This window comes from Hibiscus syriacus, unplaced genomic scaffold (genome assembly GCF_006381635.1).
Source record: "Hibiscus syriacus cultivar Baekdansim isolate YM2019G1 unplaced genomic scaffold, ASM638163v2 tig00110280_pilon, whole genome shotgun sequence".
NCBI lineage: Eukaryota > Viridiplantae > Streptophyta > Magnoliopsida > Malvales > Malvaceae > Hibiscus > Hibiscus syriacus.
Genome location: NW_024062660.1, coordinates 535,758 through 561,701, shown reverse-complemented (window position 1 = coordinate 561,701; position 25,944 = coordinate 535,758). Strand labels below are relative to the sequence as shown.

General features: G+C 34.4%; 3 protein-coding genes, 1 non-coding gene and 1 pseudogene across 4 annotated transcripts; 1 reads left to right on the top strand and 4 right to left on the bottom strand.

The window, feature by feature from the left end:
- Nucleotides 1-4,911: 4,911 nt before the first annotated feature.
- Nucleotides 4,912-5,834, bottom strand: LOC120116050 (annotated as a pseudogene).
- A 2,020-nt stretch (nt 5,835-7,854) lies between these two features.
- Nucleotides 7,855-7,947, bottom strand: TRNAY-GUA. Its single transcript has 2 exons — nt 7,911-7,947; nt 7,855-7,890 (listed from the first exon to the last, which is right to left on the bottom strand). It is a non-coding gene; the product is annotated as a tRNA-Tyr (tRNA).
- A 550-nt stretch (nt 7,948-8,497) lies between these two features.
- On the bottom strand, nt 8,498-12,186 carry LOC120116049 (26S proteasome non-ATPase regulatory subunit 7 homolog A-like). The gene is made up of 7 exons (XM_039136621.1): nt 12,000-12,186; nt 11,127-11,179; nt 10,869-10,991; nt 10,634-10,664; nt 9,337-9,445; nt 9,117-9,255; nt 8,498-8,764 (listed from the first exon to the last, which is right to left on the bottom strand). Exons 1-7 carry the CDS (start codon nt 12,184-12,186, stop codon nt 8,498-8,500), a joined length of 909 nt encoding a protein of 302 aa, XP_038992552.1.
- A 1,438-nt stretch (nt 12,187-13,624) lies between these two features.
- Nucleotides 13,625-15,162, bottom strand: LOC120116047 (protein NRT1/ PTR FAMILY 5.5-like). The gene is made up of 4 exons (XM_039136620.1): nt 14,938-15,162; nt 14,625-14,862; nt 14,409-14,583; nt 13,625-14,240 (listed from the first exon to the last, which is right to left on the bottom strand). Exons 1-4 carry the CDS (start codon nt 15,160-15,162, stop codon nt 13,625-13,627), a joined length of 1,254 nt encoding a protein of 417 aa, XP_038992551.1.
- A 4,140-nt stretch (nt 15,163-19,302) lies between these two features.
- Nucleotides 19,303-20,551, top strand: LOC120116046 (protein NRT1/ PTR FAMILY 5.5-like). The gene is made up of 2 exons (XM_039136619.1): nt 19,303-19,589; nt 19,672-20,551. The coding sequence occupies exons 1-2, from the start codon at nt 19,303-19,305 to the stop codon at nt 20,549-20,551; spliced, it is 1,167 nt and encodes a 388-aa protein (XP_038992550.1).
- The last annotated feature ends 5,393 nt before the right edge of the window (nt 20,552-25,944 follow it).

The window sequence follows — 25,944 nt, the reverse complement described above, 5'->3', positions numbered from 1 at the left end:
GAGGAGAGAGGGAGAGAGGGAGAGAGGAGAGAGGGAGAGGGGGGGAGGGAGAGAGAGAGGGGAGGAGAGAGGAGGGAGGAGGAGAGGAGAGAGGAGAGAGAGGGGAGAGAGAGAGAGAGAGAGAGAGAGAGGGAGAGAGAGAGAGAGAGAGAGAGCATCATTGGAATACACGCATGCACCATTGTCATTACCAAACCATAAAATGAATCACTATTTGGACAAGGGTTAGGGGAAAGTTATGTACATATGTCCAAAGCTTCAACCAAACACATTATCATAATGTCAATGGTGGGCAACTTTTCTTTTTCATTCAAACTGAGAACCTCGAAAGACATGTAAATATCCAAATAAGATAATCTTAATATAGAATTTAGCAAACGAGTTTTATGATTAAAGAAAATATTATTTTTATAAAAATTTTAGGTTTGAACAATTACGTCTATACAATATGTGTATTGTGTGACTAAGAAATTTTTAAATAAATATTGTCTTATAGTCATTCCATACTAACCCAAAAAAATTATGTTATTACTATGATCTAAAAACTTATTAAAGTTTAATAATCTTTAATTTAATCATTCAAATTTTGAATTCTTCTTATTTTGATAACAAAACTGTTAAATCACAAATGATGTGATGACATGACAGACAACATATTATGGTGTTTGTTAGAGAAGTGTCACTAAAGAACTGTACGATTGTGGCGTTTAAAACGAAACATACTGAATAGGAATCTATTGCGACGTTAATTAGACAAGCGCCTCTAAAATACGCATCTATAGCGACGTTTCTTCAAAAACGCAAGTCTATCGTGACGTTTTTACTAAAATTGTCACTACGAGTGCATGAATATTACGACACATTCCCATAAACGCTACGAATTTTTTCATTTTAAGATGTTTCTGTAAACCTCAAGAGATGTATAAAATTAACGACGTTTACTTGAAAAATACTACTAATTGTGTCGCTAAAAACATGTTTTGTTGTAGTGAAATAATAACACACCAAAACGACATTGTTTTAAATCCTTACAGAATATAAAATTTTGATCAAAACAACATCATTTTTGTGTCTTTATAAAATTATTATTTTTCTTCATTTTTCCCTCTTTTTCTTTCTTCTTTTTCGTTTTCTCTCCCTCTTCCTTAATCAATCCCAATTTTAACCATCACTTGTTATTCCAATGCGCAAATTAAATGACTTCAATGATTAAGAGATTATCGATATTTTTGAGGTCCTGGGTTCAAGCATCACATTTATCAAAAGTATGAACGTTTATTATCAAATAATTGATAATATTTGAACATATACTACCCTTATCTTAATACCTAGACTTATAAAAAAATTTGTTATTCCAACAACCGTGTCGGCCGTCATTTCGACTATCGACGATCGATAACCAATGAGCTTCAAAATTTCTCCTACCTAAAAACTAGAGCATATATGGTACCAATACTATTAAAAATTGAATAATCATTCAATTTCTCGTGGACAAATTACAATTAAATGTTGCCGAAAGAGCCTTTTAGGGGGTCGTCGTCCTAATAATAACATAAGAAACTTATAGGGTATCCATGGGCGGAAATGACCTTTTTTTTTTAGGCTCTCGTAATTTTCAAATGTCTAGAAGCACAAGAAAAAGTTACCTAGCATATTGGATGATCTATTCTCTCGAAGAAACTAATTGAATGATGATTGTTAACTTTTAAGCATGAAGAAGGGATAAACACATTATTTTATGTTAGAGGTATATATTTAAAATTTTATATTAAAAATTTAAAAGGTACGAAATTATAATATTTTTTTTAAAAAATATCAAATTATATTATTAATAATAATAAAAAAATACTATTATATGAGAGTTTAAAATTTTTAAATAATGAACCGTACCCTATAATTTTTCATCCATCCCTTGCCTAGGTAGATTAGGCAATTAGATAATTGATAAATGTTTGAGGATAGGCCGGTCGATTACTTTTCTTCATTTAAGAAGTTTGTTCTTGGATGCATGAACATGGGAAGTAGATTTGACCAGAGATTTAAATTATAGATGTCTAAGCTATGTATATATTTAAAATTAAATATATAATTTAAAAATAATATTATTTCAAATAAATAATCAATGTCATTTCAAATAAATAATATGATTTTAAAAATTAAATAAATATTTTTATAATATTATAAATATACTTTTAGAATAATTTAATATAAATTTTTATAAATATATATAAATAATTATTTAATTTTTTTATTTTCAAATAAAGTGAAAAAATATTGTTTAATTTAAGGCAAATGGGTAACTTTTGCCTATATAGTGACATAATTTATCACTTTCCCTTGGACTTGACAAACTTGACCTGAACTCGATTATACGAATCGATTTACATGACTCAATACCCGAACATGATAATTAAATTTAATCCGATACCTGATCCAAAATTTAGCGAAATAAAAATCAACCAGAACCGAAATTAACCCGAACAAAAAACAACCCAAACCGAAATTAACCCGAGCTGAAAGCAACCCGAACCAAATTTTAACCCGATCCAAAAGTAACTCGAACTGAATTTAACCAAACCCGAAAGCAACCCGAACAGATTGAAATTGATAAAAATTATTAAACGATAAAAGTTATTTTCAATAAATTAATTTAAATAAAATTGATAATTTATTAAAAACATTATATTTATAATAAAATAATAGAAAGTTTAAGATGAATATAAAAGTAAGAATCTAATTGTAAAATTGAAATCAATAATAAATAAAATTTACTTATCTTACTTGTTATAAAAATATTAGATTTATAATAAAAATAATAGAAAATAACTAAAACAAAGGAAATTATATTAGATTTATAATAAAAATAATATAAAGTTTACTTATGTTACGACTAAAACTTAACAAATAATGTTATGTATTATTTTTTAAAATTTAATAAAATATTAAATTTATAATTGGAAATAAAAAATTTAATAAAAAAATATTTCTTTATCAAATAGTTCACATTATAAACTTTTCATATGAGATCAATATAAAATTTTGATAAAAAATTTTAACACGTAGGATCGTATTTGTATCAAATTATCGATTTATCATCTCTAAATGATGGTTTAATTCAAAATATTAAACGATTGAGAATTGAAATTAAACCTAAATGATAAAATTAACAAAAAAGAAGAAATATTTTTACAAGTATATATCAATTATTCTATATATACTTGATTTTGATTAGACTCATAACCAATTCAACCCGAACTGACCTGATATAAAGGTTGACCTAAACCGAAAATCAACCGATCCGATATTGACCCGACCCAAAATCTAATCGATCCTGTATTGACCCGACCAAAAAATCAATTGATCTGATATTAACCCAACTCGATATTGACCTGATCCAAAAAGCAACCGATCCGATATTGACCCGAACTGGAAAATAACCGATCCAATAATCATTTGACCCGAAAATTATCCCGACCTGATACCCAACTCGATCATATTCACCATACACCTGAAGTAGATCCAAAGCAGATTCGATCCGATCCGAAGAAAATTAAATCGAATTTAATCTAGACCCGAAGTTACTCGACCTGAATGACCTGTTTGCCACCTCTATTTCCCTTATCGTATTTTCGCATCAATTTAGCCCTCGAAGTTACTCAATTACATCATTCTATACTCTATCCCTAACTTAAAACCCTAAATTATAAATCCTAAACTATAACCCCATAACCTCTAAACCCTATACCCTAACTTAGAGTTTATAATTTAGGGTTTTAAGTTAGGTGTAAGGTATAGAATGATTCAATTAAACAATTTTAAGGGCTAAATAGATCCAAAAATATGATAGGGGCGAAAATGATAAATTGAGTCTACTACAAAGAAAAACGGACCCTTAAGCCTTAATTTAATAATAATACAAGTAAATATTAAGTTTGATATAATAAAAATAGATTCACATTATTATTGAATGTCTAAGCTTTCGATCATTTATTTAAAGTGTCTAACACTGAACCAATATTATTTGAGATTTACCTGTATGGTCCATCCCCAATAAAAGCAATTCTTGCTTCTGGAAGCATGTCCATAACACTGTACAATCATAGATTTGCAGTGTTTCATGAATGATTCTATAGGAAGATATTAGCAACAATGTTTCATGCAATTGAAAAATGGCACCTTTTAAGGAAATCTAAGCTCTTCTCGACTCCGATTCGTCCGACATGAATTATCAACGGTTTCTCCGGTTCACCGTTGCTGTACGAAGCAAAAAATGTAAAGCATTATGAGAAACATTACTAAACTGCAACTGAGAAGAAAATTAAGCAGAGCACCTCAATCTTAATCGCATTTCGAGAGAGTGATACCGAGGGTGGAAGCTTTCGGAATCGACACCCTTGTTCCAAAGGCGGATCCTATTAACTGAAAGTATTGACTAATAAGAAGCAGGCACAAGATGATTTATCACACTGAGAGAACACATGGCTTAGCTTTGTACTAAGCCACTACATTTAACTGCAGTTACCTTTTCTGCTTGGAGATGTCTCGCGATTGCAGCGGACGGAACCAGTGTCAGATCAGCTGCTCTATGAAGAAATTCTAACAGGAAAGTGCAAAAAAATCAGTCAATGGCTCAAACTTTGGCATGAAAATTGAGTCAAAAAGAAGGGAAAAAGAAAACATCTTACTTACTTAGTACCCACCACCACATAGGTTTCACCAACCAACTAAATGTGTATCTTGGAATATACCTGTAGAATGAAATAAAAGTTAGATTCCGGGACCGAGTACATAGAACAGTTCGAGTCGATTTAAACCTGCAATGGAAACCTTTGGAAAGCACCAAATGGTTTCATGGTTCCATTGTTGGAGTGACATGAAGGATACAACATGAGAATCAAAGAAGAATCAGACTCACACTGGAACATGGGTGTGGTAAGACATGACTGTGGGCACAGATAGTAGTTTCGCGGTTGCAAGAGCACCGAAAACCTGGAATGCAGTTAGTATGAATCAGGAAGGCGTCTTGACAACGTTTTGGTCTAAAAGGAATCATGATAATCCATCATAACTCACATGGCAACAATTAGAAACGTACCATGATACCAGGTGAAGAGGCATGGATTATATCAGGCTTGAACTGCGTAATCGCCGAAATTATTCTCGGACTGAGAGCCAAGGAAAGGGGCACATTCTGATACCAAGGGCAAGGGAAGCTGCAATAGGGAGTAAGAAGAAGAAGAAGAATTATAAAGAGAAAGCACATAGCCAAGTATAAACTACAGGTTGAATTTAATTGATTACACACTAACCTTCTTGATCCAATCAACTGCGCCCCATAGAACTCCTGTGGGACTCCTTCATGTGTTGTTACAACCAATACCATTACTCCTACGACATTACTAGTGCGGTTTGAATTACTCGAATCGAATCATAAGGTAATGAAATGAACTCTCAGTAATTGTATCATAAGGTACTAATTTAGCTCATCAATTAGTAAGCATAATGAGAGCAGAGATATAATGGGATTACCTCATCTCCCATTTCCCTCAAGTATCTTATAAATTCTGGAACCTGTTTTTACCCTGATACATATCTGCAACATGGAAAAAGAAAATGAACTCAGTGAGCTGCCATTGAAATATATATAAAAAAGACTTCAAATTTACAGAAACGACAACGAGAAATCAAATGCAGAAAGAGAACTGACGAGAAAGGAGAAGGCTCAACAAAAAGAGCAACACGACGAGGCCCGGAATCATTCTCAGGATCGATCAAAGGAGCCTCCATGTCGTCTTCTCTAACCTCTGTAACAGTCATATTCTCAATCTCTAACAACAACAACTAAACTGACTTGTTTTACAAATCAGGCAAATGGGGTAGTCGAGAAAGAAGAAAATGCAGAACTTTGACAGAACTGTGAGGGTATAGAAGATTTGGTAAAGGAATCTTAAGGGCCTATGGAATACGCAGAGAGTGGATATTCTCTCAAAGCTGAGACCGAAAGGAATATCAAAGGGAAGTTCATTGAGCATATGCTTGTTGTTAGAATGGTATGCAAGTGTCTTATTCAAAATATAAATATGATGTTTTGAATTCATATAAATATTGACATATTCCATGAATATACTTTCCTTTGCTTGTTTTTTTTGTAACTTGTTGGCAGACCTTTGTTACTAACAGAATAGGATCTGCTACTTTTTATCTTTTGTACGAAGACAGTACTTTGATTTGATTGTGTTGTCGGATAGCAATGGTAAATAAGGTGTTATTTTTTTATTAAATTCGAATAATTATGTCTTTAATGATATATATGTATAATTAAAAAAATTTAAACATGTACTATTTTATAATTACCATAGACTATTATAAAAAGAGAAAATTCTACAACACTTGATGAGTACCATCAACGATAACCACTATTAATTTAATTTATAAAAATTTAAAATTCTAAAGGATTCAATTTATAATTATATATTAATTAAACATTTAAAGGTAAATCATTTAAACAATGAAAAAATATTTAGGTTTTTTTAATGGGTAAAATACACATTTAATACTTAAACTATTATTTTTATTTTATTTTATTACTTAATTTTTTAATTTTTTTAAAATCATACATAACGTTTACCTTTCGTTTCATTTTAACACATCACTGCTAAAATCTAATGGTAAGAGTGATGTGGAATTATATTTAGTACACCACTGTTAAAATTTAACGATGCTCCTTTGTCACCTTCCTCTCTTACACCACATATGCTTTCACTTTTGTGTTTATTTTCTCTATACAGAAATAATGATTGTTTCTATCAAATGGATTTTTCTCTCCTTTTTTAACACACTCATTTTATTTTGATTTATTCCTTCCTTCTTAGATCCAACTCTTATTCTTCTGTTTCTATCAAAGTTATTTCCCCCCCTTTTTCAAGTTTCAATTTCAAATAATTTTTGCTTAGCTTTATCTCACCATCTTTTCATATTTTCTGGGTTTTTAGTTTATTTCAAATTAGATCAATAACTGGGTTTTACATGGCATTTTTGTTTTTCCATATCAGGGTTTTTGAGAATGAATCAAAGTTTCTTTAATGTCTGAGATTATGTTTTCCTTTTGTTGCTTTTACTGCTAAAAAGAATGTAAAAGTCTTAACTTTGTAGATTCACATGTGTTCATTTATTTTTCATCTATTTTAAGAAAAAAAATGAAGAGTTAGCTAGGCAATAATGGCTCTATGTGTTGCCATCAATGAAAAATAAACTTATTCAAAGTTTTAAAATTTATAGCAAATATGGTTGAATTTGACGTGATCTGATTCTGAAATATGAGTTTTGCTTCTGTAGAGAGAGAAAACATATATATAATGTAAAAGAGGAAGATGATGAAGAAACATCGTTAAAACACAAGTGGAATATAAAAAAAATTCCACGTTATCCTTTGTTAAGTTGATAAAGTTAATGTACTAAAATGAAACAAAAATTAAACGTTAAGTGTGACTTTAAATTTTTTTAAAATTTAGATACTAAAATGATAATTTAAATATTAAATACATAATTTATTATTTTAAATAATTTATCTTGAAATTTTTAACTAATACATTAGTACTTTAAAATTTTAAAATTTTATAAATAAAATTAATGATATTTATCATTAGTGGTATTCAATTGTGATTATCGAGACAGATTCATCCTGTAAAAGGACACAGACTTGTTACCTATTTTACTTCTTTTGATTATTCGTGGATTTTAACAACTGAGTGATAAATTCTTTTCCTAATGAAATATTCCTCTTTCGATTTGAGAGAACAAATATATCAAAAGGGAAACTGAAAATGCAAAAAATGTTGAATAAGTGAAAAAAATTCCGACCTGCCGGATTCGAACCAGCGACCTAAGGATTAGCTGAAGGCACTAACCAACTACAGTCCTCCGCTCTACCAACTGAGCTAAGGTCGGTTTGAGATATTTGCCCAATATAATTTATAAATTATAAATATAAATCATAATCATTTCACTTTTAATTACACTCGAATGAATAAGAGTCTCCAATTTGAAATATTTTATTATTTTGAAGATGTAATGAAATTACTATTAACTAAACTATATTTTATTAGATATAGAGTCAAGTTATAGAATAATTATTTAGAATCGAAGTTGAATGTTTTTTTAAATATAATTTATAACGTTTAAAGTATTTAATATTTTTTTAAAAAATAGAAAAATATATTTAAATACCAATAGTATCTAGAATTACATAGTGTTTAATACAACCGAATTTGGTATAATAAAATTATACCGAAGTATTCCTCGAAAGATCCCAATGGATGAATTTACGAGCAATCCGATTAACTTTCCGTCCGTTACTCATTGAATTTTTAGATTCGGGGAACAAGCGAGGATAGTACGTGCCTCGTTAAGCATCACCCTGACAACCGAAATGTCCCTATTCGGATTTAACCAAGCGGTTTACTATAAAGACAACATCCCCTTCAATTATCACCGAGTCTCACCCATTCTCGATTGCAAGACGAATATCCTCCGTGGAACCGACCACCTCCACCGATTCATCCGTATGCGTACCATCCAACTTCTTCGCTACCCCACAATTAATCATTCCATGATAGTTTATCGCTACCACTCCTATAGCTGCTTCGCCAGTTGCAGAAATAAAGAACCCATCGATATTAATCTTGACAGTTCCTAGCATGGGTTTGGTCAACAGTTCGTTAGCTCCTGTTTGAGCCCTGCTGAGATTGGAAGCTTTGTCATGGACCTATTTGAACTCGGCTGCGACTGTCCAAGCTGAATTTATAACACATCTGGCCTTTTGGAGCTCCTTATCGTGCACCCATATATTACGCCTATTACAACTACTCCAAAGGAAGGTGAGGTATTCAATATGACAAACCAAATAGTATAGGTATTCAATATAACAAAGATAATGCAAAAAAATGGCGGTTTTAAATCAGGGGGACCACATAGTATCTAAAAACTCAAATGATTAATTTCACAATGTATCATGCTAATGGAGATGCATTTCATTACCACTGTTTGTAGCTGTATGAAAAACAGAGATTTAAAATCATGCCCGGAGCCTGGTGTTTTATGAAGGATACAAAAATCACAGGAATGTGGGATCTATGAAATTCAGTAGCACCACATGCTCGAGCTATTGTCATTGGCTGGAACCCAAGATGATATTCGGCTTCAACTGGCAGCTTGGACAGTCGCTGGGCTTTCTCGTGTTCTTTGTTTAGCATCTGAAAGCCAAAAGTTACCGGTCAAAAACACCATCCACATGCTCAACCGTGGAATAGAGGGGGAATGAGTTGGGTTCTCAACTTTTTATTGATCAAGTTATGGAGTACAATTACACTTCGAATGAGAGACGACAGATATATAACCAACATCATATCATTTCTTTTTACTGCATTATAACGGAGAATATGGGTCAATAACTTCAAACTTTAATAAAATCCCCCATCTAATATGAAAAAAGTGAGCATTTTCAACATTTTTGTTGAACCATGTTTTATAATATTTTGATATAACAAATTAAGACAAAATGTTTTTAGACTTAATTGAATTCAAAGTTTTTCAAAAGTTTTTAAAAATATTTCAAAGTCTATTGAAAGTGAATTTGAGCACAAAATTGATTTTCACGTACAAAGTATCGATACTGTTCTTACAGTATTGATACTATATGAACAATACTGATACTGTTCATATGGTACCGATATCCTAGATAAGAGAAATATCGATACTCTCAAAGTAGTACCGATACTACCAACTTGCTTAAATTCCAAAATGCAAAATAGATACCGATACTACTTTACATAGTAGTATCGATACCATGAAGGATAATATCGATACCGTTAAACCCAACGGCTAGTAACGACTAGTTTTATTTAAATATTACAAAGGTAGTACTGATACTCCTTATACGAGTACCGATACCCTTTATAGGAATACCGATACCCTCTGTACTAAGCAGTTTTATTTTGCAGAAAAAACATCCTCAACGGCTCCAAATCACTTCTAACAGTTAGAAACGACCACAAACTTATTCCAACATATTAATACAAGTTCAAGACTCTTGAAGAAGGGTTAGAACACCTATCCAAGCAATCAAACACAAGAGAAAAACTTTTCACTCTTTATTTCTATTCTCTTGCAAATATTTGTATTTTTTGTGAGCTTTAATTTGTAAACCCCTTCCTTTTTAAAGGTTTCTTTGTTTACATATTTTTCCTTGTGTAGAAGGGTTTTGGTTCTAGCTAAGACTTTGAGTAGAGAGGTTTTGGTTTTAGTTCTAGTTAAGACTTTGAAAAGTTAGGGAGTTGTAAATGTTATTTCTTTGTCCTTGAAAAAGAAAAAAAATTAGTGATTTGTTAGAAAATCCTAAGCGAGGAGCTTAGGTGGTGGATATAGGCTTTAGTTGAGAAAGTCGAACTACTATAAATCATTGTGCAACAATTTTCTTTATCCCTTTAAATCTCCTTACTCCCTAAAATTATCAAAAAGACAATTCATCCCTTTGGCAAAAATTTTGGGTTGGTCAATTTGAGTTTCATAAATCCTAACAATTTTTTTTTGAAACGGGACGCTAATTTTGCATTAGCTGCAAAATCCTTGATTAATTCATTTAGGTTTGGCAGCAAGTTGAACACATCCTGCAGGTTTAACACGGTAGGCCACACGTAAGACCAACATTAACCAGAATACATTCACAATAAATACTCCACCACATATTCTGGATAAGTTATAATCAGGTAAGTAACGACAAAGGGACATTTAGCTTATTCAGGATATTAGAACTTAAAAAGTTCAACTTTTCAAAATGGCTTTAGCTTCGTTGTTTTCTCAACTTAGTTTACCTGTAAATGGTAAAGTATCTCGTGATTCAAAGGAATCTTCTCATCAATAACAAGATCAAGGTAAGCGCGTATCTCTTGTAACCTAGCATCCAAACCCTTCAAAGCTGTGAGTTTCCCGGTGACCTGTAGAAAAGAACGATGTTTATGTACACTCTTTCTCATAGTCATAGTTCAAATAAAAGCTTGAACACTAAAAGTTTTAATTACGAATATAATTAGATTTGACAATAAAACAGAACTAAGAAGAAAGAAAGAAACCTCATTTGCAAGTGTACTAATAGTCGACCAATATGAGCTTGTATATACTCGCCCTAATACAAGCTCATATTAAGAAGCTAAAGTATCAAAACATGAGGTCGGCCAGAGAACTTAATCAAATGCTTCCCTAATTGCAGCATCTTCAATTACATACATTTCCGTATCCGAAAGAAGAAATTGAAGCTATAACCGGAAATTTAGTAGAAGAAACCTAACAAATCGCTTTCAATTCAAACTAAACATTTTAAACGTAAAAAACTTAAAACCCGAAACTTACTCTCGCTAACCAGCGATCAGGCAAACTTAAGAATATAGGATTTAGGGATGGAAGACGGACCCCTCTCATCGTCATTCCCATTTCCACCTAATATTTTTAAATCTACCACCCGTCTAACACCTGTGATGAATAAAATTTTTTAAATTCATACCCGCCCACGCGAGTACATTTTTAAATCTATCTCCACATCTACTATCCAACTGAAGACTACCCGACTAAATCCTACTGACAACATATATCTTATATAATATTAAGATTTATAAATAGTCTCTAAAATTATAGCTAAATTTATAATGATCCAAAATTTGATGCGTATTTAGTGGGATGTTGAATACAGAGCGGGTAGATGCGAGGCGGGTAAGATATTAAACCCATCACCCGCCCATTATCTACGATTGGTACCACTTTTTTAAATTAAAACCCGCCTACTACTAATTAAATTTATATTCATTCTCACCCAATTAGAGCAGTTACAGTGTGAAATCCACGAAATTATACCGTTTGTCATCCTAATAGGATTTCAAAAAACAGAATTACCGAATTAGATCTAGAACAAAATTCCTTGAAACAAACATGAAGAAAAGAACAGGGGGAACCTGCGTAGCTGTTGGTGACATCAACGGTGCCTTTGAAGGAGGTGCCAAGAAGGACCCCAACGACGCGCTTGCGGGAGTCTTTAGCGACGCGGTTGTAGTTGTCGACGATGCTAAGAAGAACTAAAGGATGGACTATCACCTTCTCGATCGGACGAGATGATATTTGCTGGGTTTTGGTCACATCCATTTCTATTTACCCACTTTGATTTTCCTCTTTGAATTATCTGTGTAAAAGTGTAGGCCTTTTCTGCTTGCTTTGCCTTTGGCTTCCTTGCCTCGCTAGTTCTCCTCAGTATTTCTTGCTGCCCAGGAAACCAAAATACCACCGAATCTTTATGGTCAAAGTATCTAGAAGATCCCTCTAATATAGGGACTTGCTCAAATTAGTCATTTTACTATATAAATAAGAGTAAAGTATACAAATAGTTCCGCCTATAAGTCACTGCTTTGTTGAGTTCCGTGATTATTATAAGTTACAAAATAGTCTCCCGACTATAAGTCAATGTTTTATTCAGTCTCTCAATTATTAAAAGTTACGAAATAATCACTCAACTATTCATATATTCCAAATTCATTATTTTCTATTAAAAAATGACGGTCGTCTGAGGTGAACATTAACCTGCTGATCGATATATGATCAAATATAATTTCAAATATGTTTGAGTTGTATAGTCGTTTGAGATTCTGAGATCAGATTTTATATTATCTCAATTAGCGTGTTAACGTCCAACACAGAGGGTCGTCAATTTTTTAACAAAAAAAGATGAATTTGAAATATATGAATAATCGAGTGATCATTTTTTAACTTTTAATAGTTGGGGACCCAACAAAACATTGACCTATAATCTGATGATCATTTTTGTAACTTTTAATAGTCGATAGATTTAATAAAGTAACAGCTTAGTTGAGGGACCATTTGTGTACTTTACACTATAAACAATTACATTACTAATGAATTAATAAAACATGTTTCATGAATTGTGTGATATTGTTTATGATACTATCATTACTTGAACAAAATGATTAGTGAATTATTGTAGTAAGAGCATTTTATTTTTGGATAAATTATACTTTTAGAACTCAACTATCATTTTTGTTTTATTTGATCACTTAATTATTTTTTAAATCATATTTAATGTTACGATTTGGTTTTATTTTGATCACTTACTTTTAAAAAATAATAAAACTATTAAGGTGAAATTTATTTTTAATATTTTTTAATAATAACATGATATTATCTCATAACTAACATCAACTTCAATTTTTTTATTAAATGTATGCTCAACTATAATCTTATTGACTAAATAATAATATATTCCAAGGATTTTGTGTTATTTAAATAAATATTTACATTAATCTGAATCATTAACGATTGTCTTTGATTCATGCCATACTAGTTTCCTGCATCTTGATCTTCACAGACCATTTCTTGTAAGGTTTCACTAAAGTCTGTGAATTCATGACTATTTTCAAACTCTGATGAATCCCTGTAATCGAAACGAAATGCCACCACAATATACAAAACAAAGTTGGCAAAAACCATAGCCGCTAATGTCCGGTAATACTTGTCCAACCGACTCCTGTTTAGGGTATCTTGAAACCAACTAGTCTTCCCACCCATCTGGCTAATCTTTCCAACCACCACCGCCGATTATCCCCACTCCTCGAATCCCCTCGCTCAACCATTTCAGGTACGGTCTCATGGTGGGAGGAACCTGGTTTTTGAAGAAACCCGAAACGCATTGTTCGAAGATCCCATCGTTGACACCAAGCAACACGAACTGAGGCACCAGTACGGAGAAAAACATGGGGATTTCGTCATCGGGCTTGTAAAGTAAACCATGGCTCTTGACCACGTTTAATCTCCAAGCCTCGACTGTTGCAGCGGTCATGCAACAGATGGCGTCTAAAATCATGGATATACCGATGCCGATTCGGGGTTGATACTTGCTTAGGACTCCACATGAGATTAAATGACTGTAGTTTTTGGATATGTCGAAAAAGAAAGGAAGAATTAGAAGAGGGTAATTGTTGCGCTTCAAGTGGTTTGCTTGAGACATGAAGAACCTGTGACCGGCGGCGGATACAAGGCCGCAGATGATGAAGAACGGACAACGATGAAACAACCGGACGACCAGCTTCGTTTCTTCAACCTCGGTTACTCTACAAAGTCTCCACCGGTTTCGTTTTTGTTGCTCTTGAGATTGGTTCGGCAAAAAAGTTGCAGCTTTATCCAGAAAACTGCATCAAATATTATAAGATTCAACAAATAGATTCATTGCTAAACTGAAAGTCTTAACAGAGAACGAGAAAGCTTAACCGGAGATCATCGGTGTGGTTCAGAAAAGGATATGATCGTCGGCATCTTTCTCATAAAGCTGACCAACATCCATTGCTGTCCTATTGAACATTTTGGAAGTAGCTGCACAAATGACCCTGAACACTGTAGTGAATGGGCTTCCTGCAGGGGGTTCACGGCTATAATAACACGAACCACTTATAAAAACCACAGTTGCTGCCGCCGTGCATATTGCCGGAACCCCGAACTTGATGGACCATGGGTTTATATAGCTCAATGATGAAACTGCAACAAGAGCAATTATGTACACACCCCAGATTCCAAACGCAGTCTCATAGCTTTTCCCTCACTGATTTCTTCTTCTTTCTTGGTATCTTCAAGATTTTTCTCCAAGAGCGGGGGTAGGGAGGATCTTAGACCTGATATCCCAAGAGCTGTTAAAAGCAATGCAGCGAAGAAGAAACTTATCTTTTCGCCGCTGATGCACTTCGGCTCGTACGAGTAACAAGTGCCTATTTCCTTTGTAAAAACACGGGGCGTCGACATTGACAATAGCCCGAACCCCTGGACAGGATAACATAATGTCACAATTTTTTTTCTGTATATATGATATAACATTTAAGTTGAGAAACATCTTACAATACTGCTGGTTACACCGGACAGCACGATCATCGGAAACTTGCCCATCACGGTATCGGCAGAATATAACATGCAAATCGGCATCATCCACATCAGACCTCGCCAAACATTGATGATTGCAGCAGCATGCGCATCATTAAGCTTCCAGACATTAGTGAGGTATGGCATCATCAGCCATATGACATAAGAGTTGAACACATCGGAGTAGGTAAGAGCTAGTACCATGCATCGAAACAAACAAGATGAGAAAACTACGACGACGACAACAACAATCAGATGCTAATTGAAACAAGAGATATAAAAGATAAGCTGATGAAACAGACTAGATATTACCAAGTATTGCCAAGATAGAAAATCCCATTTCTATTCCTGCAACATGATCAGCTGTACAGAAGTGTATTATATAGAGTTGCAGACTCTACTTCAAACTCCACATCCAAGGGAAACAATAAACAAATGAAGAGTTGGTGAAATTATTAAACTTCTTTTAGTCGCCACCGGCAGTCATTCTTAGATGCCTAAACATAGATTAATGACCCTATGACATTAAAGATAATGGAAAGTTTCTGTATAGGATATGCATGTTACTAAAATATTACATATGGTGCATGTCTTTTGGCAAGGAGACTTTTGCAGCCAGCGGGACATGCATAGGGAGTGATGGAGTGTCGACTATGAACTGGCTGGAACATCACAAAGTTGGAGGAGTGGATTACACAGCAGAATCGTCCCTTTCTCTTAAGAATCAGAACAAGGTAGTACCTCTTTACAGTCCATATCCCCTTATCGCCTTTAATTTTTTTAACTGATCGATCCCATGTCTGTGTGCTCTCTTTTTTCTTGTATTTTTCTCAGCTAGCTTTAGTTGTTCCGCCTTCCAACTAACAACGAATAGAGCTTCTGTTTCGTTCATCTAGGAGCTCGGAAGCAGCCAGGTGAGCTGTTTCAGAGAATTAGCAGCGTGAGCCTAAATATTCGGAGGTCCTTTCCCCGTAGAACTATGATCGAGAAACTAAAGAGGAAAATAAGTGTGCTTGTATAGAATATGTCATGTTTGTATTTTTAAGTATTTTGTGCTCGATGACTCCTTCTAGATTCATTCTCTGTTTAGGTTTATATACGTGTGCTACACCATTGTTGTTTGTGACGGTTGGAAATTTAGATAGCGGTATGCTATTGCAATAGCACTCATTATATAGCGATAGTGGTATCATCCGATTGAAACCGTTATTGCATGACCGTGATACCTATAATTACTACAATAACATACATTATATCTGCAATCAGATAAATGTAACACAACCGCAACTGTAATTTAAGTCCTCGGGTACATCGTATAAATGCTGGTCTTCTGCTTAGAGGATATTAGAACCATAATCAATAAAGTTGTGGATACTACTGCCTCTTAGGCTTTTTGGTTTGTCATCCTTCAAATCCATCGCTATACTTTCCTCAAGCTTAGGAGGAATCAATTTCTCTTCCACGTACAAATTCAGCGGTCAAGTTCATACTTAACATATTTGTAAAGATAGGAACACACTTGGCCATATGATCTAACTCTAGAAATAAAATATTTTCATCATTCTGTCTCATTTTTACTGAATAATTTTTTTACTTAGATGAAATTATCTCAACACCTATATACATCTTGCAGAGGATTCTCAACACTTCAATATGATTTTTTAATTGAATTGGGTGGAGATGTTTCCAGCCCTATACACATTCCTCTATAGAGGATCCTTAATGCTTCTGGGATATTTTGATTAAATCAGGTGTAGTTTATCTCAACATCCACATATATTCTGTAGGGGATTTTTCACTCTTTGTTGGGATTTTTTAATTAATTCAACAGTCATCTCCATACTCGCTTGTATTTCTCACAGAGGACATTTGACGCTTTTTTAAGGATATTAGTTTTGTCAGAGCTATTGAGGTTATCTCTGGTCCATGTGTCCTTGTGGTGGATTCTCGATGCTTTAGCAGAAATTATTTATGTGTTCTACAGAGGTTAAGGATATATGTTTTCGACATTAGCGGATGTGTCTGTACTCTATTTGGCTGGTGAGAAGGCATCAATACAATTAACCGTTGGAGGTATCTCTACGTCTTCAGCCGTGGATGAGGCACTCGACAACCTCATGAGAGTTCAGTAGGGAAGAGGCATCTTCATCTTAGTAAAAGCAATAAGGAGACCTCTGTTCCCCTTGCTAGGGAAAATGTATCTCTACACTCATAGTAGTAATGGGGGAATTCTTGTTGCTGAGCATAGACATCCTAACATTTTTTGGAGGTTCTGTAAAGCTATGATAGCTAGAGTGTGAGACAACTCTCCCTGATATGAAATTATGGGTTATCCGAAGATATCTTAACGTTTTTCGATGGAAGCATCTCTACGCCCCGTCATGCGACATTGGAATAGTTTCTATCGTCAACTTTATTGGTCTGTATTTATAGGAGTTTCCTTATTATTATTTATAGAAGAGTGGAGGTATCTCTACGCCTCCGGCCTGTTAAATAAAGTAACTTAGTCTGCAGCAACTCATCGCAGGAATGATTTCAAGAACAAACTCAAAACTACACCAACGGCCAACAACAAGCATATTAGAGATCGCCAATGAAGTCTGAAGGCTCGAGAGACTGCTCCATGGCTGAAAGATAATTTCAAGAACAAACTCAAAAGTCAAAACTACTCCACACGGCCAACAACAAGCATATCGGAGACCACAGCGATGCTATGTTAGACGTTGAAAAAAGGTTCATATTGAAGAAATGAAGAACAGAGAAAACGAAAATAGAGTAGATATTACCGAAGTATTGCCAGGATAAAAAATCCCATTTCTCTTCCAGCAACATGATCAGTTGTACCTAAGTGTTTATTATATAGAGTTCCAGACTCTCCTTGAAACTCCCATCCAAGGGAAATAATAAAAAAAAGAAAAAAAAATGTTGGAAAGTCCATGTATAGGATATGCTTGATATACTAAAATATTTCATGCATACGGTGTGTAGTGTGGAGTGTGGACTACGAACCAGCTGGAATATCACAAAGTTGGGGAGAATTACAATGCAGAATCGTCCCTTTCTGTTAGGATTCAGAAGAACAAATGATTCTGCCGATTTATAATCTGCAAACTTTCGGCTTTTTACCAAGAAAACGGATAGCTGGAAAGAATCAAAGTGTTTATTATTACTTATTATTGATTTATGTTCTTAGAGACAACATTAATAAAAGTAGCATGCTAAAACACGAGAAAAAGAGAAAAAAATACAAACATGGGTACGAGATTTATAATTAAGGGGATATTCCAACTGGTACAAGCAATGTTCATGGCCGCCTGTATATCTGATTCTCAAAACAATCTCCTGGCTAAAAGACATGCTATATATAGTATTCTAGTATCACGCCCTGTATATCGACTTTGGACATGTTTATTAATCAATATCTCTCCCTATCAGGTGCTTCTAAGAATGATCTGATGGCGACTCAACGCGATTTCGCTTTCTGAAACTCTCAAGATAAAGACCACTAAACACGGTTTTCGCTTTCTCCAACTCTACCTTTCTTTATCGTTTTGTTTAGCTTTGGATATGAGAGGTTTCAAGGAAACTTACTGCTGAAACTCTATATAAAAAGCACTTCAGTGGAGCTGATGTATCTGCAATAGAAATGGCATTCTCTGTCTGGGCAATACTTGGTAATAACTAGTCTTTCATTCTTTCTACCATCTTGTGCTTGATGTCTTGCATAATTTGCATTGCATGTCCCAACTTTATATATCTTTTTTATCTTTCAACATTTAACAGGTCTTACCTTTTCCGGTCCATTTAACTCCTTTGTCGTATGGCTGATGATGCCATACCTCACTGATGTGTGGAAGCTTAATTTTAATGATGCCGCTGCAATCGTCAACGTTTGGCGGGGTCTGATGTCGATGCTGCCGATTTGCATGTTATATATTGCTGATACCGTGACGGGCAAGTTTTGGATGATCTTGCTGTCTGGTTTAGCCTGTAGTACAGTAAGATTTTTCATTTCTCTTCAAATACATGTTAATTAATAGTAACATATCGTATATAGATAGAAATGAAAAAGGTTGTCCCGTCCAGGGGTTCGGACTATTGGCAATGTCAACACCACCGGTTTTTACAAAGGAAATAGGCCGTTGTGCAGCATACGAGCCGGACTGTATCAGCGGCGAAAAGAGAATCCTCTTCTTTGCATCACTGTTTTTAATAGCTTTCGGAATATCAGGTCTAAGACCCTCCCTATCCTCATTTTTGAAAGATCAAAAGAAAGAGGAGGAAGAAGAAGAAGAAAAAATCAGTTGCGGACAATGTCTAGGACTGTGTTTCATGCTCCCTACCATGATCATAGTGCCTGTGGGAGCTCTTATCTCAATGAGCTATATAAAACCATGGTCTATTAAGTTTGGGATTCCGGCAATATTCACAACAGCAGCTACCTTGGTCTATGTAAGTGGTTCATGTCATTATAGCCGAGAACCTCCAAAAGGAAGCCCGTTTACTACAGTATTCAGGGTCATTTGTGCTGCTACTTCCAAAATGTTCATCGGCACCGGTCGGCTATATGAGAGAGTGAAACGTTCTGATGATGATCCTACTCTTTTTCTGGCACACACCAACGATCTACGGTTTAGCTATCTCTCTATCTCTTAACATAATCAATTCATTCATAGTAATTTTTTTGTTGTAAATGGATAGTGTTTGATGCAGTTTTCTGGACAAAGCTGCCACATTTGTGCCAAACCAACACCCGGAGAAACAAAAAAGAAACAGGTGGAGGCTTTGTAGAGTAACAGAAGTTGAAGAAACAAAGCTTGTCATTCGTTCAATTGGCATATGTTCATTCTTCATTATCTGCGGGCTCGTATCCGCCATTGGCCACACTTATTTCATCTCTCAAGCAAACCACTTGAAGCGCAAGAAGTTCCCTCTTCTACTCCTTCCCTACTTTTGTGACGTCTCGAAATCAGACTACAGAAATTTGTTCTTTAGCATTAAATCGTCAAGCAAGTATCATCCCCCGATCGGCATCGGTATTTCCATGATTTTGGCCATAATTTGTTGTATAGTTGCTGCAAAAGTGGAGACTAAGAGATTACACGTGGTCGCGAGATATGGTCTATTTGACAAGCCTGAAGCTGAAATTCCTCTGTCAATTACTCATTTGATACCTCAGTTTATGTTGCTCGGAGCCCTCGATGGAGTTTTCGAACAAAGCGTTGCGAGTTTCTTCAAAAAGCAGGTCCCTGACACCATGACTCCATACATGGCTTGGTTAAGCGAGGGCATCCGTGGAGTAGGGATAATCAGCAGTGTTCTCTCGGTGTTCGTGGTCGGAAAGATTAGCCAATCGGATGGGAAACCGAGTTGGTTCCAAGACACCCTAAACCGGAGTCGTTTGGACCGTTATTACATGACATTAGCTGTTCTAGTTTCAGTGAACCTTGTTTTCTATGGTTTGGTGGCATTTCGTTTCAAGTGGAGGGATTCATTAGAGTTTGAAAACCCTGAATCCTCACGCTATCAAGAAACCGTAGATGAAATCAAATATGAAGATCCCGACGATCTTATTTCAAATTTGGGTGGTTAAGATTGTTGATGATGCTCGTAATTTTAAGTAGCAGGCCTAAAGGCCAAGCTCTTTGTTCATAGTGGTTGTTAATAAAGTTGGACCTCTTTCTTGTTCCAATTTCCCAACTGGTTATTCTGAGACAGCCTTCCCCGGTACATAGTTGAAGCGGAACAGTTATTTCGTAATACAATAAGGAACTTACCCAAGATGAGAAATAATTTGTTTTCTTCTTTAAACTATATGATTTATATAATACAAACTTCACTGAATACAATTTTGACCACTCTTCACTGCTGACATGTTCATTCCTTTAAACAACTAAATGCTTGGTTTGACAACTTTGATTCTTGTTATACTTGTAGAGGATTTAGATCAGTTATATTCTGGAGGGAGAATACAAGTCCTACGGTTACATTCATATATCATATATGTTTATTCGTAACAATCATGATTTTAGATCTTATTAGAAAATATTAAGAGAGTCGATTCATAGACTCCAGCACCAAGGAAGAGAAGGAGGATTCATTGTTCTACGTTAAGAGAGCTAGACACCTAAAACCGTCCAAAAACCCTTTCCGAAAAATAAACCTAATGTGGCCTTTTGTCCACCGTTTTCCGTCGTTAAATAATATGGTCATCATTTTTTTTTTCTCTCAATATGACCTTCTAACTCAGAAAATAAACTTAATGTGGCCTTTTGACCACCGTTTTTCTTCATTAATCGTTACGGTACTGGCATGACAGTTCACTATACTAACGTGGCAATCCACGATGCTGACATGACAATCTACAATGGTTGATAATGTGACGGATGACATGACAAATGGACTAAATTAGTAACTCAAACATGATAGATAGACTACCACGTCAACATCATGAACTGTCACACTGATACCGTAACGGTCAACGAAGAGAAAACATTGATCAAAGGTACACATTGAAATCACATTAGAGAAAAATAATATGAATGTCACATTAGGTTTTTTTTAAGTATAAGGACATATGATGTATTTTTATCAAAATTTAATATCAATCTTAAACTCTTTAAAAACTTAACGATGAAAATATTATTTTATTACCATTTAGTGATGATTTAAATATTTTATATTATAAACAAGGGTAAATTACAAATTTCATCATTGAATTTTACTTTCTCCTATTTTTCTCATTGAATTTTTTGGTTACTGAACTTTACTTTCTCCTATTTTGCTCATTGAAATATAAAAGTTTTCAATTTCCTCGTTGAACTTAATACATTGGGTTTTTTGGTCACTGAACTTTACTCTATCTCATATTTTGGTCATTCCATCGTTAAATAGTTAACGGCGTTAAAAACGACACCGTTTTGAAAAAACAAAATTTTCACCAAAGAGGAGTCGTTTGACATCTATATAACAACCCATTTTAACACCGTTAACTATTTAACGGCCGAGTGACCAAAAAAACCCAATGCATTAACTTAAGTGTGAAACTTGAGAAAATTTAAAATACAGTGAGTGAAATAGGAGAAAGAGTAAAATTCAATTATCAAATTTGTAATTTACCCAATAAATAAATATGGTTATAGAGATACACACTAACAAGTCAGGACTGTCTCTGTCGCAGTAAATATCCCTTGCTCTCTGCAATTTAGAAGCATATATGGAAAGAGAATATGCCGAGTCTGAGCCTAAAGGTCCTCTCTTCATTCCCCTCTTTACAAAGAAAATGAACTTCATGCATCATTTAAGTCCTTTTACTGCACCCATTTTTCTTGTTTTTATAGGATGAATGGAGGCCCATAAGCTTTCCTTCAAAGATCCCAACCTGTCCAAGTAGTTGTAGATTGCAACCTGGAACTTTCTTTTCTTTTCAGACAAGTTATGGGACTCGGAGCAACACTTTCTTTCCAATCAAAATTTTTGTATATGTGAAAGAAAGATATTCTGAAGACAGGACTATTTACTGGTTCTGTTCTTACGTTAAACATACCAAATTTAAGAGGTGCTGCATTTGTGGGCCTGCCTTACAGGGTGGATAACATAAGAGTGTGAGCACAATTCTCTTCCTGACATATACACCAGCATCATTAAAGAACAAGAAAACAAAAGTCTAAGTTGATTTGTGAGGCTGGGAAATGTAAGAAATCCAGCTGGTTTTTTCAAGGAAGGAAGATTGGAATTGGTCAATGCTCACCTTTGCCAGGATGGACCATTCATGATCCAATCCAGTCCACACATTGTTCCATGAATTGTTCATGTTCTTTGCTGTTGTCAATCATCATAAATTGAGGGTTGGTCTATTAAAAATAGAAACAAAACAATATTGTGGAAATAAATTGGTTGCGACCTCGGTCATAAGCGATTCACTTCTTTTAGTTTTGGAAGAGAGTCGCAATCGATTAAAGAACTTTGTTAAATATTATGTCTCCGTAAGGAAGTAGGTAAGAGATGAACCAGGGAGAGATGATTCTATCTATTCCTTCAGTCTTGATCGAATAATTTTAGAGCGACTCTTGGAGGTGGTACAAGTCGCTGGATCATTATGACTACTAGTTATGGGTGTAAATAAATAGAACATTCGATAAAATGTTCGTTTATTAAGTTAAATAAACAAGTATGAAAAAAACTTTTTAATCTCATTTAATAAATGAACAAACAAAAACAAATTTACGTTCGATTCGTTTATGTTCACGAATAAATTCGTTTAAATTTTTGTTTATTGGTTCACTTATTTATCGTCTTCTTTCATAAGCTCATTTACATAATTCTTCTTTTCCTTTTTTTATTTTAAATATTGGGGAATATGGCAAAAGTTCTGGGATAATGTATCTCACTCTTTTAAGAGAAAATAACTTCAGTGACCGAAAATGTCTTATAATATACGATTTTAACCAATTTTTTTTGGATTTGCGAAAATGACCAACAAATTCGCAACGCGAACTCCAATTTCGCAACACAGTTTCCAAATTCGCAACACGAATTTCCCAGATTCGCAACTCAGTTTCTGCAATTGCAACGCGAATTTCTTTCTCGCAACGCGATTTTCCAAATTCGCAACTTGATTTCCAAATTCGCAACACGGAATTTCAAATTCGCAACTCGATTTCTGAATTCGCAACGCGAATTTCTTTTTCGCAACACAAGTTTCCTTTTCGCAACAAGATTTTCTAAATCGCAACACGAATTTTGTTTTCGCAACTCGATTTTCGAATTCGCAACACGAATTTTAATTTCGCAATAGCTTTTATTTTTGCAACACAAATGTTTTGGGTATATAAACTACGCAGCAGCAACAACTCAAAACCTAAATCCCTAAATCGCAACTCATTCCATCTCCATCTCTCACTCTCTCCGGCGACATTTGTTCCTATATCCAATGACATCCTTCCCCATCTATATTTTTTTTAACATAATTTTATTTCTATATAATTTTTCAATGATTTCTCCCAAATTATCAACTATCAACTTAATAAAGGTATGTTTTTATCTAAGTTAGTGATGATATCTAGTTTATAGCTCGTTTGTTTAGTAAATTAATTTACAATTTGTTGAATGAAATCATCTAATGTTGATCATGTTTGGATAGATTTGTGTTTTGAAGGGTCATGGGAGAATGTTAATGGTGTTTTACAATATATGCCTTTACCCATGAATCTTCAACTAAAACTGTCATTAAAAAAGTTAACTTATGAAACTCTAATGTTACGTGTTGCAAAGAAATTGAATTTAGAGCCTCTAAGTGGATTTATCTTATCAGAGAAAAGATAAAGTTTATTTGTTAACCGACAATAAAGATGTTGAACGATTCATTGCTTACATTAGTGTTTCGCAAGATGATGTTACATTGTATGTTGTTGAACTTAGAAGTAGTGAAGTTGGGTTAGTAGCGGGTAGTAATCAATTAAGTTCTTTAACCCCAGTTTATGGTGCTCACAATGTACAACGTTGTTATCAACCTCAAAATTTAATGGTTCCACCACAATTTCATCACCAAGAAAATTTTGTTTCACCACATTTCCAATACCAAACACAATCTCAAAACCCACAACTAATCCAAATCTCAATCAACTTTCAACACCAAATTCCGGTTTTCGTATTGACTAGTTAGATGATGATGAGCCAACAGAAAAAATTGTGAGTACTAGTCAGTATTCGAAATTTTATCTTGGTCAATACTCGGACTTTGATCTTGGTCAATACTCGGATTTTGATGATATTTCAGAAGAAGAAACAGACCCTGCGTGTAATGATTTTGATATTGATCAATACCCGAATTTTGATGATGAAACAACCACTACCGAGGAAGATGTTATTGATGATAATGAGGAGGAAGTTACGACTGTGAATGAACATGTTGAACATCCATTATGTAATTCATATAACCCTGAAGAAGAAAAAGAAGAAGAAGAAGTCCCCGAAGAAAAGAAAAAGAAGAAAATGCCACGGGAGTATAACTGGAATATGTCAGAATTACTTCAGATACCGGAAGAAGAGTTAGTAAAGATAACAATTGATTGTTACACAAAAGTTATTCGTATCAAGAAAGATGATTGTTTTGATGCAAAGGAAGACTTGAAGATAGCTTTGTATACGAAATGTGTGGAAGATGGCTATTAACTAAAAGTTAACAAATCAAACAAAAATCGTTTCGAAACAAAGTGTATGATTGACAAAAACTGTACGTGGCGTATGATTGCAAAGAGGATAAAATATTGCAAAATGTTTCAAGTTTGGACTTTTTTTTATAAACATACATGTTCAAGAACCCAAGTTTTTCCTCACCATAGACAGACAAACAAAAAGGTGTTGGGTGGTTTTCTGGCTGAGTTAATGTTTTTGAATGACAGGGTAATTCGGGGACATAAAATTATGACTGACATGAATGCTCGGTTCAAGATTAGTATCTCATATTCTCAAGCTTGGAGAGCCAAATGTTATGCCTTGGAATTATTGAGGGGGTCGCCAGAAGCATCGTTTGCCCAACTGCCGGCTTATTGTCACAATTTAAAGCTGAAAAATCCTGGGTCGGTAACTCATATCAAAACAGATAGAGATGGACGCTTTGAGTTGCTGTTTATCACCATTGGTGCTGCGGTTAGTAAATCAATATAATTTTGTTGACTCATTTTTGTTAGTTACATGCATTTCACATTTAAATGATTATATTTCTTGTGTATATTATTTTGTAGATTCGTTCGTTTATTACTTGCATGCGCCCAGTTATTATAGTTGACGGAGCACATTTGAAAGGTCGATACCTTAGAGTAAACTTATTAGCAGTAGCCATGGATGCTAACAATGGGATATTGCTAATAGCTTACGTGGTTGGCAAATCTGAAACCTCTGATTTATGGACATGGTTTATGGGGCATCTTAGGGATTGCATAGGTCCTATTAGCAATCTGACAATCATATCTGATAGGGCAAACT

What these genes read in the sequence shown, in the direction of transcription:
- LOC120116049 (XM_039136621.1), bottom strand. Translation starts at nt 12,186, where the DNA reads ATGGATGTGACCAAAACCCAGCAAATATCATCTCGTCCGATCGAGAAG. An exon ending in AGATACTTTACCATTTACAG is followed by an intron (nt 10,665 to 10,868) that starts GTAAACTAAGTT and finishes TTAAACCTGCAG; the next exon opens with GATGTGTTCAACTTGCTGCC. An exon ending in CTTGCTGCCAAACCTAAATG is followed by an intron (nt 9,446 to 10,633) that starts AATTAATCAAGG and finishes GTTTGAAGTTAT; the next exon opens with TGACCCATATTCTCCGTTAT.
- LOC120116047 (XM_039136620.1), bottom strand. Translation starts at nt 15,162, where the DNA reads ATGGTACTAGCTCTTACCTACTCCGATGTGTTCAACTCTTATGTCATA. An exon ending in CCGGTGTAACCAGCAGTATT is followed by an intron (nt 14,863 to 14,937) that starts GTAAGATGTTTC and finishes TATCCTGTCCAG; the next exon opens with GGGTTCGGGCTATTGTCAAT. An exon ending in TGTGCAGCTACTTCCAAAAT is followed by an intron (nt 14,241 to 14,408) that starts GTTCAATAGGAC and finishes TATTTGATGCAG; the next exon opens with TTTTCTGGATAAAGCTGCAA.
- LOC120116046 (XM_039136619.1), top strand. Translation starts at nt 19,303, where the DNA reads ATGATCATAGTGCCTGTGGGAGCTCTTATCTCAATGAGCTATATAAAA. An exon ending in GCACACACCAACGATCTACG is followed by an intron (nt 19,590 to 19,671) that starts GTTTAGCTATCT and finishes TGTTTGATGCAG; the next exon opens with TTTTCTGGACAAAGCTGCCA.